The sequence below is a fragment of the Myxine glutinosa genome, chromosome 14 (assembly GCF_964187855.1).
Source record: "Myxine glutinosa chromosome 14, kmMyxGlut1.1, whole genome shotgun sequence".
Classification (NCBI taxonomy): domain Eukaryota; kingdom Metazoa; phylum Chordata; class Myxini; order Myxiniformes; family Myxinidae; genus Myxine; species Myxine glutinosa.
Window position 1 is genome coordinate 54,427,781 of NC_136274.1, and position 17,596 is coordinate 54,445,376.

The 17,596-nt window shown below is 46.9% G+C and overlaps 1 protein-coding gene across 3 annotated transcripts in view; it reads right to left on the reverse strand.

Annotated features, from left to right (window-relative positions):
• LOC137439789 (paraspeckle component 1) overlaps positions 1-17,383 on the reverse strand; it is a 116,568-nt gene extending 99,185 nt beyond the window's left edge. Inside the window, exons 1-2 of one of the 3 annotated variants that reach the window (XR_010986995.2) lie at positions 16,328-17,380; positions 14,887-15,188 (exon numbers count right to left, since the gene is read on the reverse strand). Coding sequence is in view for 1 of the 3 variants with exons in the window: in XM_068135884.2 (XP_067991985.1) it covers positions 14,887-15,188; positions 16,328-17,296 (1,271 nt within the window). In the remaining 2 variants the exon portion in view is untranslated. Of the gene's footprint in view, positions 1-14,886; positions 15,189-16,327 lie in introns of all 3 variants that reach the window. The other 2 variants (XR_010986996.2, XM_068135884.2) reach the window with 2 other exon arrangements.
• Positions 17,384-17,596: the final 213 nt, after the last annotated feature.

Here is a 17,596-nt window from a genome sequence, read left to right on the forward strand (position 1 = left end):
CGATAAAAGCAATGAAGGGTAGAAAAGCGGGAGGGCCGACGGGAGTTGTGGGAGATATGTTGAAGGCAGCAGGAAGTTGAGGTGTGAAGAGAATGACAGAGATCTGTAATCTGGTGGTGAAAGAAGGCCGCATTCCAGTGGATTGGGAAATGAGTACCCTCGTCCCTCTATACAAGGGGAAAGGTGACCCTCTGGAGTGTGGCTCGTACCGAGCGATAAAGTTATTGGAGCATGGAATGAAGGTATTGGAAAGGGTGTTGGAGAGGAGGATAAGGAAGAAAGTGAAGATCGACGAAATGCAGTTTGGATTCATGCCAGGAAGAGGAACGACAGACACACTTTTCATTGTGAGGCAGTTGCAGGAGAAGTACATGGAGAAGAGGAAGAAGTTGTTTCTTGGGTTTGTTGATCTGGAGAAAGCATTCGATCGGGTTCCACACAAAGTATTGACATGGGCATTGAGGAAGTTAGGAGTGGAGGAATGGTTGATCAGAGTCGTGATGGCAATGTACAAAAGAGCGCGCACAGCTGTAAGGACGAAGGACGGGAACAGTGGTGAGTTTGAGGTGAAGGTGAGAGTGCATCAGGGGTCGGTACTAAGTCCACTACTATTTGTAGCTGTGATGGAGGTGCTGGCTCAGAACGTAAAGGAGGGTTTACCGTGGGAGTTGCTGTATGCAGATGATCTGGTGTCGATTGCAGAAAGTATGGATGGACTGAAGGAAAAGATGAACAAGTGGAAGGAATGTATGGAGACAAAAGGTCTGAAGGTGAATATCGGAAAGACAAAGGTGATGGCAAGTGGTAAAGCATGTGGTGAGGTGGAAAGAACTGGGAAGTGGCCCTGTGCTGTGTGTAGGAAGGGTGTCGGAGTGAACTCCATTCAGTGTACAATGTGCGCTGAGTGGGTTCATCAAAAATGTAGTGGTCTGAGAGGGTCATTAACCAGTGTGGCAGCTACATTCAAATGTAAGGTGTGCACAGAGGGAGCTGCACATGGAGGAAATGTTGAGTTGGATCTTGGAGACGCCGTGATGCTGGAAGGTGTGAAAACATTTTGCTACCTCGGAGACATGCTGAATGGAGAAGGTGGATCAGACTCGGCAGCGGTTGCTCGAGTGAGATGTGCATGGAAGAGGTTTCGGGAATTGAGTGGCATGCTGATGATGAGGGGAGTGTCGTTGAAGCTGAAGGGAAAGGTGTATGCTGCATGTGTGAGAAGTGTTATGATTTATGGGAGCGAGACATGGGTAATGAACGTAGAGCAGCAACGAAGGTTGGAAAGGGTGGAAATGCGAATGGTTCGACGGATGTGCGGAGTATCGTTGAGAGAGAGGAAGACAAATGATGAATTGCGAAAGATGATGGGAATAGAGCCTGTGATTGATGCTGTGAAGAGGAACAGGTTGCGATGGTTTGGTCATGTATTGAGGAAGGATGAAAGTGACTGGTTGAGAAGAGTGATGGAAATGAATGTAGAAGGAAGTAGAAGACGGGGAAGACCGAGAAAGACTTGGCTAAAGATGGTGGAAGAAGAAATGCGGGCAAGGGGGTTAACAAGGAGAGATGCAGAAAATTGGGCAAAATGGAGAAGATTGTCATGGGGACCGCAAGGCTAACCCCCACTCTAGCAGGGAAAATGGCCTTTTAAAATGCACGTTGTTGTGTTGTTGTACAGACACCATCTTGGAAAAAATTTAAATATGGCTCATTGTCAAGCACTCCCCTTGGGGAATAAGATATGTTAATGACGACGTCATCTGTGCCTTCGTTATGACGTCATAAATAGACAAGTGCAACACGTATCCGATCATTGTGAAATTTTTTTTTCTCAGCAACTTGGTCAGATGGGCACGAAATTTTCACCATGCACATTGGTCTGATGGGCACGAGCGCCTCCTCATGTAGAATATTTTAATGATAATCTTGACGTCATAGGTCATGTGGTACAGGCGCTATCTTGGAAAAACCGAAAAATGTTGCACCTCTATATCTCCAAAACCACTGCTTGGAAAAAATTTAAACATGGCTCATTGTAAAGAACTCCATATGGGGAATAGGTGTTGTTAACGATGATGTCATTGGTGCCATAATTATGACATCATAATTCGACAGGGACAACACTTAGTCTGATCAGTTTGAAATACATTGAGCGTGATCTATGCAACAATTATATTAGAGAATATAAATTTATGATGTCATCGCTCACGTGGTCTGGCAGCAATATTGGATCAAAGAAAAACAATGTTCAAAAACAGAAGAGATTGCTCACAACAAGTTGACTGCGCAAGGTAAGTATTCTATGAATACCATCTAGTTTATAATGCAAGTGGACAAATAAATGCACCTTTTTCCATTGACAAAATCAAATGGGTTTCATTTGAGTTTTGAAAAAAAAAAAAAAAATCAAATGGGATTTGGGTTTTTGGAAACGGAAAAGGCAAATCCCTGGCTCGATGCAATTAGGAGAGCCCTGGGAATACTCATAGATAAATCGATATTTTTTTAAGCTCACCTGGAACGAAGTTCAGTGGAGCTTATGCAATGGCGCGTCATCTGTCCGTCCATAAGTCCGTAAACACTTGAAACTTCTTCTCCGAAACCGCCGATAGGATTGCGACCAAATTTGGCACAAATTATATTTATGTTGTGACTAAAGTTTGTTCACGGCATTAAAAATATAAGGGTCTAAGGGGGTCTAACGGGGTCAAAGTGAATCAAGGTCTGACCCCCCAAAATCAGTGTTTGCTTTCTTCTCAGAAACTACACACACAATTCCGATGAAACTTAGCCACAGCCTTCATCACCCCTGGTGTACCAACATTAGTTCACGGCATTAAAAAAAAAAAGGATCAAGGGTGGGGGGGGGGGGTTGCCCCCCAAAATAGGTATTTGCTTTCTTCTCAGAAACTACAGACAATTTTGATGAAACTTCACCACAACCTTCATCATCAGTGATGTACCAATGTTTGTTGAAGGTATTGGAAAAATTGGGGTCTGAGGAGGTACACGGGGTGAGATGGGGGGAGGGGTTGCCCCCCAAAATAGGCATTTTTTTGTTTGTTTGTTTAAAGTCTTATGATTATGTTAGTATGATTCCACAAGCTGCCCTGTCTTCCAGCAACCATTGAAATTGGTTTAAAATGCCTTCAGTCAGTGCAGTATACTGCTTATTCTACCAGGTGAGCGCCAGGGGTATTGCCCCTATGTTTTTTCAGCAGTTTGAGCATACTAGTCAGCGTGAGCATACTGTTGACATGAAGGAACCAAAACCACCGTTTAGAGGCCATTTTTCCGTTTCGAGGTTTAGAGGACATGAAGGAACGAACACTCTTAATTGCCAACAACCTCAAAGACTTTGGGGTTGTGTACTTCATGCATTTTCTGAAAGATGTGATGAATGCTCTATCAGTAATGAGCCGAAGATACCACGATTACAGTACCACAACAACTAATATACTTGAAGTGCTTGAAACAACTAATCTGGAGTTGATAGCTTTTTCACAGCAGTCGGGAGAATGCCAGAAGCAATTCCTTGTAAACGTTAGTTTAGATGGAAAGCTCTGTTGGGGAAATGTCTTCCCGGGGTTAAAAAGGTATAGCTTATAAATAGTCATTCCCTTAGTACATGTATTAGCATAGGAGTGAGGTTATTTAATTGTGATAAAGGATTATGCATCTATATTTGCATAGAAATCCGTTTTCTTCCCTCCCTAATGTTTGTGCCTAAAGCCACTTCTCCCTCGAAATCCTTTTTAATGTTCTACTCTGGGTAATCCGTCTTACTATGTGCTTTATAGCGGAATCTGGCCTAACAACTGAGGAGATGCTGGTTTTGGCACAAATGCAAGAGCCTGGAATATTCAGGAAGAGTCGAGAGGCTCAGGGGAGAGATTTCCCTGATATTGATGGCCAAATCAACAATTGGTGGGGGGCAGATAGGGTGACATCACAAGGCGACCCATCTGGGGTGGCCATATAATGCCCGTGCCTGCACGGTTGTGGACCGGTTGCCCGAATCCGGGATAGGTGTGGTTCCAAGTCCCGTTGTCCCAGTCATGTTGGCCAGTGGTCACATCGTGTTCCGATGGGAGTCCAGACTAGTGCGTGCGGCAAGGAAATCCAATCAGCAGGACCAGCACAATCATTTTGTTTCAACCTCTCGCCTGCACAAAAATGGGGACCCATTGGTGCGGCGCACGCTGAACACCCCCTGACCGCACTGCAGAGGCGTTGACTCGATAAAGAACCTCACGGTGCCTGTATTGGCCAGTAATTGGTATTGTACACCACTCATTTCCTATGCCATCTCCAGGCGCTGCATGACGTCATTGCAGGGCACCAAAGGGGGCTCAGCGATGCCGCACGCTGAAAGGGAGTATTCAGTTTTCACTCAGGTTTCTTTCTTTCCTGTTTGTATGTTTGTTACTTGCAAAATAGAAGATTTTTCAAGTATATTGGTCGGTTGCTTTTGTTAGTACTTGGCAAAAAAAATTTTTTTGATATGTTGTGTGTGTGTGTGTGTCTTTGTGTGTGTGTGTGTCTTTGTGTGTGCGTGTGTCTTTGTCTGCGCGTGTGTCTTTGTGTGTGCGTGTCTCTGTGTGTGCGTGTCTCTGTGTGTGCGTGTCTCTGTGTGTGCGTGTGTCTTTGTGTGTGCGTGTGTCTTTGTGTGTGCATTTGTGTGCGCGTGTGCCTTTGTGTGTGTGTCTTTGGGCGTGTGTGTGTGTGTGTGTGTCTTTGTGCATGTGTGTGTGTCTTTGTGCGTGTGTGTGTGTCTTTGTGCGTCTGTCTTTGTGCGTGCGTGTCTGTCTTTGTGCGTGCGTGTCTGCCTTTGTGCGTGCGTGTCTGTCTTTGTGCGTGCGTGCGTGTCTTTGTGTGTGTGTGTGTGTGTGTCTGTCTTTGTGTGTGTGTGTGTGTGTGTCTGTCTTTGTGTGTGTGTGTGTGTGTCTGTCTATGTGTGTGTGTGTGTGTGTGTGTCTGTCTTTGTGTGTGTGTGTGTGTGTGTGTGTGTCTGTCTTTGTGTGTGTGTGTGTGTGTGTGTGTGTGTCTGTCTTTGTGTGTGTGTGTGTCTGTCTTTGTGTGTGTGTGTGTCTGTCTTTGTGTGTGTGTGTGTCTGTCTGTGTGTGTGTGTGTCTGTCTTTGTGTGTGTGTGTGTCTGTCTTTGTGTGTGTGTGTGTCTGTCTTTGTGTGTGTGTGTGTCTGTCTTTGTGTGTGTGTGTGTCTGTCTTTGTGTGTGTGTGTGTCTGTCTTTGTGTGTGTGTGTGTCTGTCTTTGTGTGTGTGTGTGTCTGTCTTTGTGTGTGTGTGTCTGTCTTTGTGTGTGTGTGTCTGTCTTTGTGTGTGTCTGTCTTTGAGTGTGTGTCTGTCTGTGTGTGTGTGTCTGTCTTTGTGTGTGTCTGTCTTTGTGTGTGTCTGTCTTTGTGTGTGTGTCTGTCTTTGTGTGTGTGTCTGTCTTTGTGTGTGTGTCTGTCTTTGTGTGTGTGTCTGTCTTTGTGTGTGTGTCTGTCTTTGTGTGTGTGTCTGTCTTTGTGTGTGTGTCTGTCTTTGTGTGTGTGTCTGTCTTTGTGTGTGTGTCTGTCTTTGTGTGTGTGTCTGTCTTTGTGTGTGTGTCTGTCTTTGTGTGTGTGTCTGTCTTTGTGTGTGTGTCTGTCTTTGTGTGTGTGTCTGTCTTTGTGTGTGTGTCTGTCTTTGTGTGTGTGTCTGTCTTTGTGTGTGTGTCTGTCTTTGTGTGTGTGTCTGTCTTTGTGTGTGTCTGTCTTTGTGTGTGTGTCTGTCTTTGTGTGTGTGTCTGTCTTTGTGTGTGTGTCTGTCTTTGTGTGTGTCTGTCTTTGTGTGTGTGTCTGTCTTTGTGTGTGTGTCTGTCTTTGTGTGTGTGTCTGTCTTTGTGTGTGTGTCTGTCTTTGTGTGTGTGTCTGTCTTTGTGTGTGTGTCTGTCTTTGTGTGTGTGTCTGTCTTTGTGTGTGTGTCTGTCTTTGTGTGTGTGTCTGTCTTTGTGTGTGTGTCTGTCTTTGTGTGTGTGTCTGTCTTTGTGTGTGTGTCTGTCTTTGTGTGTGTGTCTGTCTTTGTGTGTGTGTCTGTCTTTGTGTGTGTGTCTGTCTTTGTGTGTGTGTCTGTCTTTGTGTGTGTGTCTGTCTTTGTGTGTGTGTCTGTCTTTGTGTGTGTGTCTGTCTTTGTGTGTGTGTCTGTCTTTGTGTGTGTGTCTGTCTTTGTGCGTGTGTCTGTCTTTGTGCGTGTGTCTGTCTTTGTGCGTGTGTCTGTCTTTGTGCGTGTGTGTCTTTGTGCGTGTGTCTGTCTTTGTGCGTGTGTCTGTCTTTGTGCGTGTGTCTGTCTTTGTGCGTGTGTCTGTCTTTGTGCGTGTGTCTGTCTTTGTGCGTGTGTCTGTCTTTGTGCGTGTGTCTGTCTTTGTGTGTGTGTCTGTCTTTGTGTGTGTCTGTCTTTGTGTGTGTGTCTGTCTTTGTGTGTGTGTCTGTCTTTGTGTGTGTGTCTGTCTTTGTGTGTGTGTCTGTCTTTGTGTGTGTGTCTGTCTTTGTGTTTGTGTCTGTCTTTGTGTGTGTGTCTGTCTTTGTGTGTGTGTCTGTCTTTGTGTGTGTGTCTGTCTTTGTGTGTGTGTCTGTCTTTGTGTGTGTGTCTGTCTTTGTGTGTGTGTCTGTCTTTGTGTGTGTGTCTGTCTTTGTGTGTGTGTCTGTCTTTGTGTGTGTGTCTGTCTTTGTGTGTGTGTCTGTCTTTGTGTGTGTGTCTGTCTTTGTGTGTGTGTCTGTCTTTGTGTGTGTCTGTCTTTGTGTGTGTGTCTGTCTTTGTGTGTGTCTGTCTTTGTGTGTGTGTGTGTCTTTGTGTGTGTGTCTGTCTGTGTCTGTCTGTCTGTCTGTATGTGTCTGTCTGTGTCTGTCTGTGTCTGTCTGTGTCTGTATGTGTGTGTATGTGTGTGTATGTGTATGTGTGTTACTTGGCAAAAAAAATTTCATCTGATTGACTTGGAATTTGAGTGTGATTTTCATATCGGCTAACTGAATTGAACCACCAACAATTTTTGAGATCAGCATAGGCCAAGAAATCAACATAAACCAAAGGTCAACAACAATTTCAAATTTCTAAAATCCTCAATTTTCATCCGATTGACTTGAAATTTTAAGGATTTTCATTTCAGTAAACTGAATTCAACCACAAACTATTTTTTAGATCAACGTAGGCCAAAAGGTTAACATAGGCCAAAGGTCAACCACTTCTTTGCAAATTCCTTGCCATCCACCGTTTGCCCTTCACGTGACTCGTGGTGGTCCCTCTCGGCTCTCCCCCCGTTGGTATTTTTGTGCACATAAGATTGTTCACGGTTCTGTTTAAATATTATTTAAATATGTATAACCTTTCCACTTCAGTGTTTTACTCAGTGGTATTTTACAACACGCTGTTTTTCTTCCTATTTAAAAGGCTTTTCTCAATTTCCTCTCCAACTCATTCCACCTCAAAAAAAAGGAAATTCAATATCTTATACGTCTCCCTCACTACATGGTCTAAATTCACATTCATTCCATCCCTCCTCCATCATTCTGAACCGGATTGCTAACTTGAAAATCACAACAAACCCAATTTGTTTTCAATGTTCGTCTTTCATTAATCATCCACTTTCTAAACTCCCCTCTTGCCCCTCCCATCCAAATCCCTCCCCTTGCACCTACACTCCTAAACTCCCCCCTTGCCCCGCCACTCTTAAACTCCCCCCCTGCCCCTCCACTCCTGAACTCCCCCCTTGCCCTTCCACTCCTGAACTCCCCCCTTGCCCTTCCCCTCCTAAACTCCCCCCTCACTCCTCCCCTTCAAAACTCCCCCCCAACCCCTCCCATTCAAATCTCCCCCCATACCATTCCTCTCCAATTCTCCCTCCTCCCCCCTCCTCCTCAAAGCTGCCTCCTCCCCACTTCATCTCCCTTCTATCTCATACCTCCACCCCCCCCAACCTTCTTCTTTCCTCTGCCCCCCCCCTCAAACAACCCCTCACTGTGCCTCATCCCTTCACCTTCAAACCTTTCATCCTCCTCATCCTTCCCTTTCTTGGAACTCTTCTGCAATCGCTGACACACTAACAACTGCTCTCCCTACCTCCCCCTCTCATCCTTCATCTTACCCTACTCCTCCCCTCCCCTGTCCTGTACCCGATGCTCCCCCTCTCTCTTCATTAACGGTATGGACCTCAAACATCCGGGGCCTTCGCTCAAACCTGACTGATCTCTCCATACAGGTTGCTTCTGACAATCCAGACTTGATCTGCTTAACAGAGACTTTCCTCCTTCAAGATGTCTCTGATTCCTTAATATCTCTTCCTGGTTACTCCCTCCTCCGGTATGATAGACCTGAGCCTCGGCCTGGTGGTGGAGTGGCTATCTTTATCAAAAACTCTCTTCCTCACTCTCCTTGCACTGCCCTCTCTCCTCCTCACCCCCAGGAGTACCTCTGGCTACGGCTTCCTCTCCGCTCCCACCTTTTGTTCATATGTGTTCTGTACCGTCCCCCAAACAGTGATGACTCCATCTACATTTCACTGTCTGACAACATGGACCAACTTCTATCCACTCATCCCAACTCTCTCTTCCTCATATGTGGTGACTTCAATTGTCATCATGCCACCTGGTTGGGTGTGGGTTCCTCTCTCACCAGTCATGGCACCTCAGCAAAGGACTTCTGTGACTCGCTGGGATTGACACAATCTGTCAATTTCCCGACCCGGATCTCAGCCAATGGAGTATCTTCTCTTCTAGACTTGGTTATGACTAACTTCCCTGCTAATGTCTGCTGCTCTTCTTCTGCTCCAATCGGTTCTTCTGATCATGTGCTTGTCAAAGTGGACATCTCTCTGGCCATTCTCAGAGAGCCTCCTCAGCGTCGACGAGTCTGGCATTTCACTCAGGCCGACTGGGACGGTCTTCAAGCAGCCATCAATCGTCTGGATTGGTCTCCCATCTCCACTGCCTCTGACATCAATTCTTCCTGGGAATTCTTCCAAAGCAAACTGATCTCTCTCATGCACAGATTTATCCCATCTCGCCTTCAGTTGTCTTACCCTTCCTCCCGTCCATGGTACACTGAATCTTGTGGTGAGGCAGTTGCCCTGAAACAACTTGCCTTTGCCTCTTGGAAGGCTAATCCACCTAATCTCAGTTCCTTCCACCAAGCTCGGAACAAGTGTGTGTCTACCCTCAGGAGTGCCAGGAAGCACTATCTCTCCTCACTCAAGAATGAACTCTCAAACCTGTCTCCTTCCTCCAAATCCTGGTGGCGTCTGGTCAAATCCGTTTCTGGTGTTTGTTCCCCCTCCATCCCCTCCCTTACCTCAAATGGCCACACAGTTGACATCGCACGTGACAAAGCCGAATGCCTCAACTCTGTGTTTGCCTCAAAATCCTTAGTCCCAAACCCATCTCTCTCTGTTCCCACCTTTCCCAGTCGAACCAAACTGCTCCTGGACTCTGTGACCTTCTCTCCTGACAAGGTGGAGGAGTTTTTGTCAAACCTCGACTCTGATTCTGCAACTGGACCAGATGGCATCAGCCCACGGGTCCTAAAATCCTGCTCTGCCGCTCTATCTCACCCTCTCTCTGTTCTTTTCACCCTATCTTTTGCTCAAGGTCATCTGCCAGCATCCTGGAAATCAGCAAACATTACCGCTTTACACAAAAAAGGTGCAAAAACAGATCCTTGCAACTACAGACCAATCAGCCTGCTCCCAATTATCAGCAAAGTCATGGAATCCATCATTGCTTCGGATATGAAATCTTTCCTCTTCTCCAATGGCTTGATCTCTGATCATCAATTTGGTTTCAGACCAGGTCACTCTACTCTGGACATGCTGCTTCTGCTGTCTCAACAATGGATGGAGGTCCTCAATGCCAAACAGGAAATCAGAGCTGTCTCCCTTGACATATCACGTGCCTTCGATACGGTCTGGCACCCAGCTCTGCTCACCAAACTCTCCTCCTATGGTATCCATGGAAATCTCCATGCATGGCTTGCGGACTTCCTCTCTGGTCGTAGTCAACGTGTGGCCCTGAATGGATTTCTCTCATCTCCCTCTTCCCGTTCAGGCTGGAGTTCCCCAAGGCAGTGTGCTGGGCCCTGTGCTTTTTCTGGTCTTTATCAATGATCTCTCCGACTCTCTGGAAAATCCTCTGTATCTCTTTGCTGATGACTCCACTCTCTGCCGCTCCATTCCTCTTCCCTCAGATCGGCAGTCTGCAGCCTCCTCACTCTCTGAAGACCTGGACAAAATCACAGACTGGTCAAACATGTGGAACATGTCTTTCAATCCTGACAAATCTCACACTCTTACTATGTCTCTCCGAAAAGATCGACTGGACAACCCTCCCATCTACTTTCTCAACAATCCTCTCCAAGAAGTTCTGTCGCTCAAGCTTTTGGGTCTCACCATCTGCCATGATCTTTCTTGGGAAAACCACATTTCCAAGCTGGCCTCCAAAGCCAGTCGCCGACTGGGCATCCTCCGTCGTGCGAAGTCCTTCCTAGGCACACCTGAGCTCCTCACCACATACAAGGCTTTCATCCGCAGCTCAATGGAATACTGTTCTCCCCTATGGGCTGGTGCTCCTGCCTCACACCTGGCTCGGCTTCACGCTGTTGAATCCAAAGCTTTCAGAATCATTGGAATCTCCCGCGATGAAGCTATCTCTGAGGGCCTTTCACTCACTCACCGCAGGCAGGTAGGTGGTCTTTCTGTCTTCTACCGACTCCTCTCCGGCCTTGCTCCCCCAGCTCTCTCTGTGCTCTGTCCCCCAAATATTCCTACAGGTCGCACAAGATCTGCCAGCCACCCTCTGATGGTTAAACTGCCGAAATCTCGGCTCTCTGCTCACCTTCACTCTTTCATTCCTCTTTTCTCCCGCCTCTGGAACAAACTCCCACACTCACTTCAATCACACTCCTCCCTCCAGGTCTTCAAAACAGCTGTTCACCACCATCTCTTATCTTCCCCAAACCAAAACCTTGATCTTTTCTACCCCCACTAATTCACCCCAGATCCACCTTGTTTGAAATTCCAACTTCTTTCCTGGAAGTCTTGGCAGTGTCCATATGTTTTATACCTCTCCCACCCCCCCCCCCCCCCCTTCCCATGCCTTCCCCCCAAAGCCCTCTCCCTCCCACAGTTCTCTCGATGTCTCCATGTCTCTCGGTCCCTGCTCTCAAATGTTGTGTTTGTGTCCTTCCCTCTCTCTCCCCATCTTGTCTACCGCTCCCGATGTTATTTGTTTTGTATGTCTGTTTGTCTTTGTATGATTAATGTTCGCTCTTTCACGAGCCTCGATCTTGTATACAAAAAAAAATTAAAAAAAAATTCCTAAAATCCTCAATTTTCATCCGATTGACTTGAGATTTGAAAAGGATTTACATATCGGCTAACTGAATTCAACCACCAACTATTTTTGAGATCACCATATGCCAAAAGGTCAACATAGGCCAATGGTCAACAACAATTTCAAATCTCTAAAATCCTCAATTTTAATCTGATTGACTTGAAATTTGAAAAGGATTTTCATATCAGCTTAGTGAAACCAACCACCAAATATTTTTGAGGTCAACATCGGCCAAAAGGTCAACATAAGCCAAATTTTTAAAATTGTCAATTTTCATCCGATTCCCTTAAACTTTGAAGAAGATTTGCATATCAGGTCACTGAATTCAACCACTAATTATTTTTGAGGTCAAAAGGATGCTCTACTGAGTGCTATTCTACTTTGTCCTGTTTTGCCAAGTGTCGCTCTACGAGTGGTTTTTCATTTGTGTTTGTCTGTCTGCTCACTTATACTACAGGCCACACCCATGAAACTTACGAAACTTGACGAAACTACCAAATGGTAGAGTTTGTGGACTGACAAAATCCTACATATTTTTGAGGTCAAAAGGACAAAAGGTCAACACAGGCAAAAGGTCAACCACTTTTTTTCAAATTACTAAAATCCTCAATTTTCATCCGATTGACTTGAAATTTGTGCGGGATTTACATATCAGCTCACTGAATTCAACCACCAGCTATTTTTGAGATCAACATAGGTCACAAGGTCAACATAGGCCAAAGGTCAACCACTTTTTTTTTCTTTTTTTTAATCCTCAATTTTCATCTGATTGACCTTAAATTTGAATAGGAATTTTCACATCAGCTAACTGAATTCAACCAACAACTATTTTTCAGATCAGCATAGGCCAAAAGGTCAACATAGGCCAAAGATCAACAACCATTTCAAATTTCTAAAATCCTCAATTTTCATCCGAATCGACTTGAACTTTGAATGGGATTTTCGTATCAGCGATCTGAATTCAACCACCAATTATTTTTGAGATCAACATCGGCCAAAAGATCAAACACTTCTTTCAAATTTCTAAAATCTTCAATTTTCATCCGAATGACTTGAAATCTGAATAGGATTTGCATATCAGCTGACTGAAACCAACCACCAACTATTTTTGAGGTCAACATCGGCCAAAAGGTCAACAGCAGGACATCAGGTTGGGTGTGTGACAAGGAAGAACAGATTCTATTTTGATGAAGATCCAGATCTGGTTACTAGAATTTTTAAGTGATTCTTCACTATTGAGAGATGGGGCCAAAAACAATACAGCATAGCACGATATTGTTGCGTCAATGGCTCAACTAATGTTGAGCACTTTGCGGCGGGAGGTTCAAATCCCGCAACGTGTTGAGATGTTCCGAATTGTGGCTCATCTCTCTGGTGTAATTGAGCAGGTGGTTCTGAGGATGACGAACAAATTAACAGGCAGCAGGTGACAAGACAGGCACAGAGTGAAGGGAGGACACTTCCACCTGAAGCGACCTTCCACCTGACGGACCGCGAGCAAGCAAGCAGACGAGCAGCTGGCTTCAGGGGAACGGCCCTTTTTCTCCCTTCCGTGCGCGACACTCACTGGCAACACTCCGATTCTCATCAGACCTCCAGAATCTCCTCAGATCTCCCACGATCCTTGCATGACCCATTAGCTCCTCCCTCTTCTCAGAGCTCCCACGATCCCTGCCCGCACTTTTCAGCTCCTCCCTCTTCTCCCCAAGCAATGCTTATAGCTGCCCCCTTGCAGGCGTTCAGAGCTGTGTGTGTGTCTGTCTGTCTTTTTGTCTCTGTCTCTGTCTCTGTCTCTGTCTCTGTCTCTCTCTCTCTCTGTGTCTCTCTCTGTGTCTCTCTCTGTGTCTCTCTCTCTCTGTGTCTCTCTCTCTGTGTCTCTCTCTCTGTGTCTGTCTCTGTGTCTCTCTCTCTGTCTGTGTCTCTGTCTGTGTCTCTCTGTCTGTCTGTGTCTGTCTGTCTGTCTGTCTGTCTGTCTGTCTGACACACACACACACACACACACACACACACATACACACACACACACACACACACACACACACACACACACACACACACACACACACACACACACACACACACACACACACACACATCATTAGAGGAGGTTTGACACATTTGCCTACCGGGAAATCCCTCACGATTTATTACAATGCACCATTCTCCGTGTAGTATACAATTTACATGTAAACACGACGAATCTTTGCTGATGTTTCCCTGCTTACTACATTGAGATTGGCTAACTACTCGTACATGGACCATACTACTCTATACACTTCTATCTGCTCTACGAAAATCTTTAATCTCCCCTGTCCCCACAATTGTAATGATATCTTAAACAGGTGTGGACAACTTATGAGAAATCTTGGTGGACGAGTTGGTTAGGTGATAAGCACAATCAGATTGGATTTTGATTCAGGTCCGGATCCAGATCCGGCCTATCAGTGCAATACAAAATGTAAACTGTTCAGCTTGGCAGAGTTATGCACTCTACCAAGTGCCATTCAAATTTATTAGTCCCCTACCCAAAGGGGACTACAAGTTTGCTCTCTGTCCGTCCATCCTGCCAGTGGTTCTCCATTCTTTTTCCCATGACCTTCAACATATTGAAGTGTTAATGTTCTTGGTTCACTAGTCCATCTGAGATGATCTCCTTTCAGTTGGCCAGGTGGAAATTGGTCAAATGTCTGATAATTCAATAATTATGTAACCTCGACTCTCATTCTGCACCTGGAACAGACAGCATCAGCCCAAGGGTCCTAAAATCCTGCTCTGCCACTCTATCTCACCCTTTATCAATTCTCTTCACTCTCTCTTTTGCTCAAGTTCATCTGCCATCTGCTTGGAAATCAGCCAACGTTAGCGCTTTGCACAAAAAGGTGCAAAAACAGATCCTTGCAACTACAGACAAATCAGCCTGCTCCCAATCATCAGAACGGTCATGGAATCCATCATTTCTTCTGATATTAAATCCTTCCTCTTCTCCAATAGCTTGATCTTAGATCATCAATTTGGATTCAGACCAGGTAATTCGACTCTGGACATGCTGCTTCTGCTGTCTCAACAATGGATGGAGGTCCTCAACGCCAAACAGGAAATCAGAGCTGTCTCCCTTGACATATCTCGTGCCTTCGATACGGTCTGGCACCCCGATCTGCTCACCAAACCTGAGCTCTTCACCACATACAAAGCTTTCATCCGCAGCTTGATGGAATACTGCTCTCCCCTCTGGGCTGGTGCACCTGCCTCACACCTAGCTCGGCTTCACGCTGTATGTACCAGTTTGGAAATATTGAGGAAAATACCATGTTGAAGAGGGGAATGACACCAAATGACTTCTCCAAAGGTTCCAGAGAAAATAAAAGAAAAAATTGACAGCGTTGGTTCGGTTTTTTTGACAAGGGACATTTGGCAATAAAAACTTATTCTAACCCGTTAAGCTACAATTCAGAAAGCAAAGACAAAATACAATGGTAAAACCTTGTAAAACAATGACAAATGATGGCTAAGACTGCATGGGAGAAACTTACGCAGTAAGCAAGAAAGCTCCTTCCGTGCATCTCTCCAGGGCCTTCCGGGCAACCGGTTTGGCAGCGAACTCGACGATTCCACGGCCCGTCGATCGGCCACGATCATCTGCAATGACCACTGCTCGTTCCACAGGACCAAACAAGGCGAAGGCCTCTTCGAGGAGCTCGTTGGACACGAGGGGTGACAGGTTGCGCACGGATAGCGCCGCACCGTGGGTGGCAAAGCGCACTCGAAGAGGCCGGGTTCTCATCATGAGACCATCCAATTCAGCTTTGGCCAACTCCGCCAATGTGCGAGTTTCCTGAAATACAAATGCAAAGAAATATTAATTAGTGCAAAAAAAAACGTGGTAGAAATTAATACATCTTGTCTGGCAAAATGAACGGGGCTCATGGAGCGGGTCGAGCGGGATGAAGAGTTGTGGAGGTCGGGGTGGTGTGGCTCGAGTGGGTCGAGGGGTAGTTCGTGGGAAAAGAGGGTCGGTGGGAGAGTTCGAGAGGATAGAGGATCGGTGGTGGGGGAAGGAGGGAGGAGGTTCGAGAGGCTCGATGCTCAGTGGGTGGGGGGAGGGAGGGGGTGGTTCGAGAGGGTCGTGGATCAGTTGGGGGTGGGGTGAGGTTCGAGAGGGTTGAGGGTCAGTTCGGGGGGGGGGGGGAGGTTAGAGAGGGTCGAGGATAAGTTGGGGGAAGGTTTGAAAGGGTCGACGGTCTGTGTGGGGGATTCAAGAGCGTCAAGGAGGGTCCTTGTGGGGGGAGGGGGGGGGGAGGTAGAGGGTCGAGGATCCGCGAGAGTCGAGGGGATTTTGAAAGGGTAGAGGATCCATGGGGTGGTGGGGGGCGATCGAGAGGGTCGAAGGTCTGTGGGGGGGGGGGGGGATTGAGAGGGTCGAGGGTCCGTGGGGGAGGGGAGGGGGTTCGAGTGTCGGTGGGGATGAGGCAGGGTTCGAGAGGGTTGAGGATCGGTTGGGGGGGGCAGCGGAAATCGAGCGGGCTGAGCAGGATTGGGGGGTTTGAGTGGGTTGAAGGACGGTAGGAGAGTTTGAGATGGTCGAGGGGTGGTGGGGGAGGACTTCGAGAAGGTCGAGGGGTGGTGGGGTCGAGAGGATCGTGGGGTCGAGAAGTTTGAAGGGGGTCGAGCAGGACGGGGGCAGGTGTTGGTGTCCAAGCGGATTGGGGGAGTGGGGTTTCAATCGGATCAAGGTGTGGTGGTAAGGAAGTCGAGGAAGTGGGAGTGGGTGGGGGGGGGGGGTCGAGGGGATCGAGTGGTTCGGGGGGGGGGGGGGTCTAGCGGATCGAGGGAGGGGGGTCGACGGGATCGAGGGAGTGGGGGGCTCGGGAGGATCGAGGGAGGATTGGGTGGAGGTAGAGTGGATTAAGGGGTAAGTGGACCCGATGGAGGGGTAAGTGGATTGAGGGAGATTTCGTGGTTGATAAACCTTACCAGACGAATGAAACCGAAGCCTTTATCCGGGTTGATGAAGACTTCGGAAGGTTTGCCGAACTTGATGAACATCTTTCGGAAAGCAGTCTCGTTCATGTCGCTTGGAATGTTCCCCACGAACAGACGACATCTCTGAGTGTACGTTTTTTCTCCAGGCTTTTTGAACGAAAACGCCTTTAGATCAAAAGCGTCCTCAGAGGTTTGCACTTCTGAATCCTTGAGCTTCTCTTCTTTCGGCTTAATCTGGTTCTCATGTTGCTGTTGTGATTTTTGTTGATTTTGCTGGTTCTGTTGTGGTTTTTGTTGGCTCGGTGGTTGCTGCTTTTGTTGGCTCGGTGGTTGCTGCTTTTGTTGGCTCGGAGTCGGTGGTTGCTGCTTTTGTTGGCTCGGAGTCGGTGGTTGCTGCTTTTGTTGGCTCGGAGTCGGTGGTTGCTGCTTTTGTTGGCTCGGAGTCAGTGGTTGCTGCTTTTGTTGGCTCGGAGTCGGTGGTTGCTGCTTTTGTTGGCTCGGTGGTTGTTGTTGTTGTTGTTTTTGTTGGTTAGGTGGTTGCTGCTTTTGCTGGCTCGGTAGCTGCTGCTGTTGTTGCTTTTGATTATGTTGTTGGTTCGGCGGCTGCGGCTGCGGCTGCTTGTTCTGAGTCGCCGTTGTTTGCTGTTTTTGCTTTTGTACAGCGTCGCTGTCATTTTTCTGGTTCTCGTTGTGGCCGACAACCTTCGGCTGCACTACCTCAGTCTTGCCAGGTTCCGTCTTCACCTTCGTTTGGGCCTCAGGCTGCTGCTGCTGCTGTGGTGGTGGTGGTGGTAATTGCTGCTGTTGGTACTGGTGTTGCTGAGGCTGCTGCTGCACAAAAAACTGCTGCCTGTTGTCCCGTTGTCCGTAAAAACCTCGATTGCCACCTCTTCTGAAATATCCGCCACCTCGAGGTCGATTCATGATGGCCGAAATAGCAGATGCCGACAGATTGTACATACAACAATCAGTCCCTCAAAATGTTACAAAATGGCGCCCGCCGAACGATCGCCCAGCCCAATACGTCACAGGTTTCCTTTCTTCCTTGAATTGTCACGGCGTTTTCCGCTAGTGATCTCAATTTACACCAAACCTGCATTAAACAATGAAAAAAATTACCTTGCATATAATAGTATGACTGCTGTGGCGAGGGAGAGGGTTACGGAGTAACAATACCGAAAATCTCAACACCAGGTTGTGCAACTATAGCGAAATATACCGACATGGCTCCAAACACAGAATGAAATTTACATCGTAATA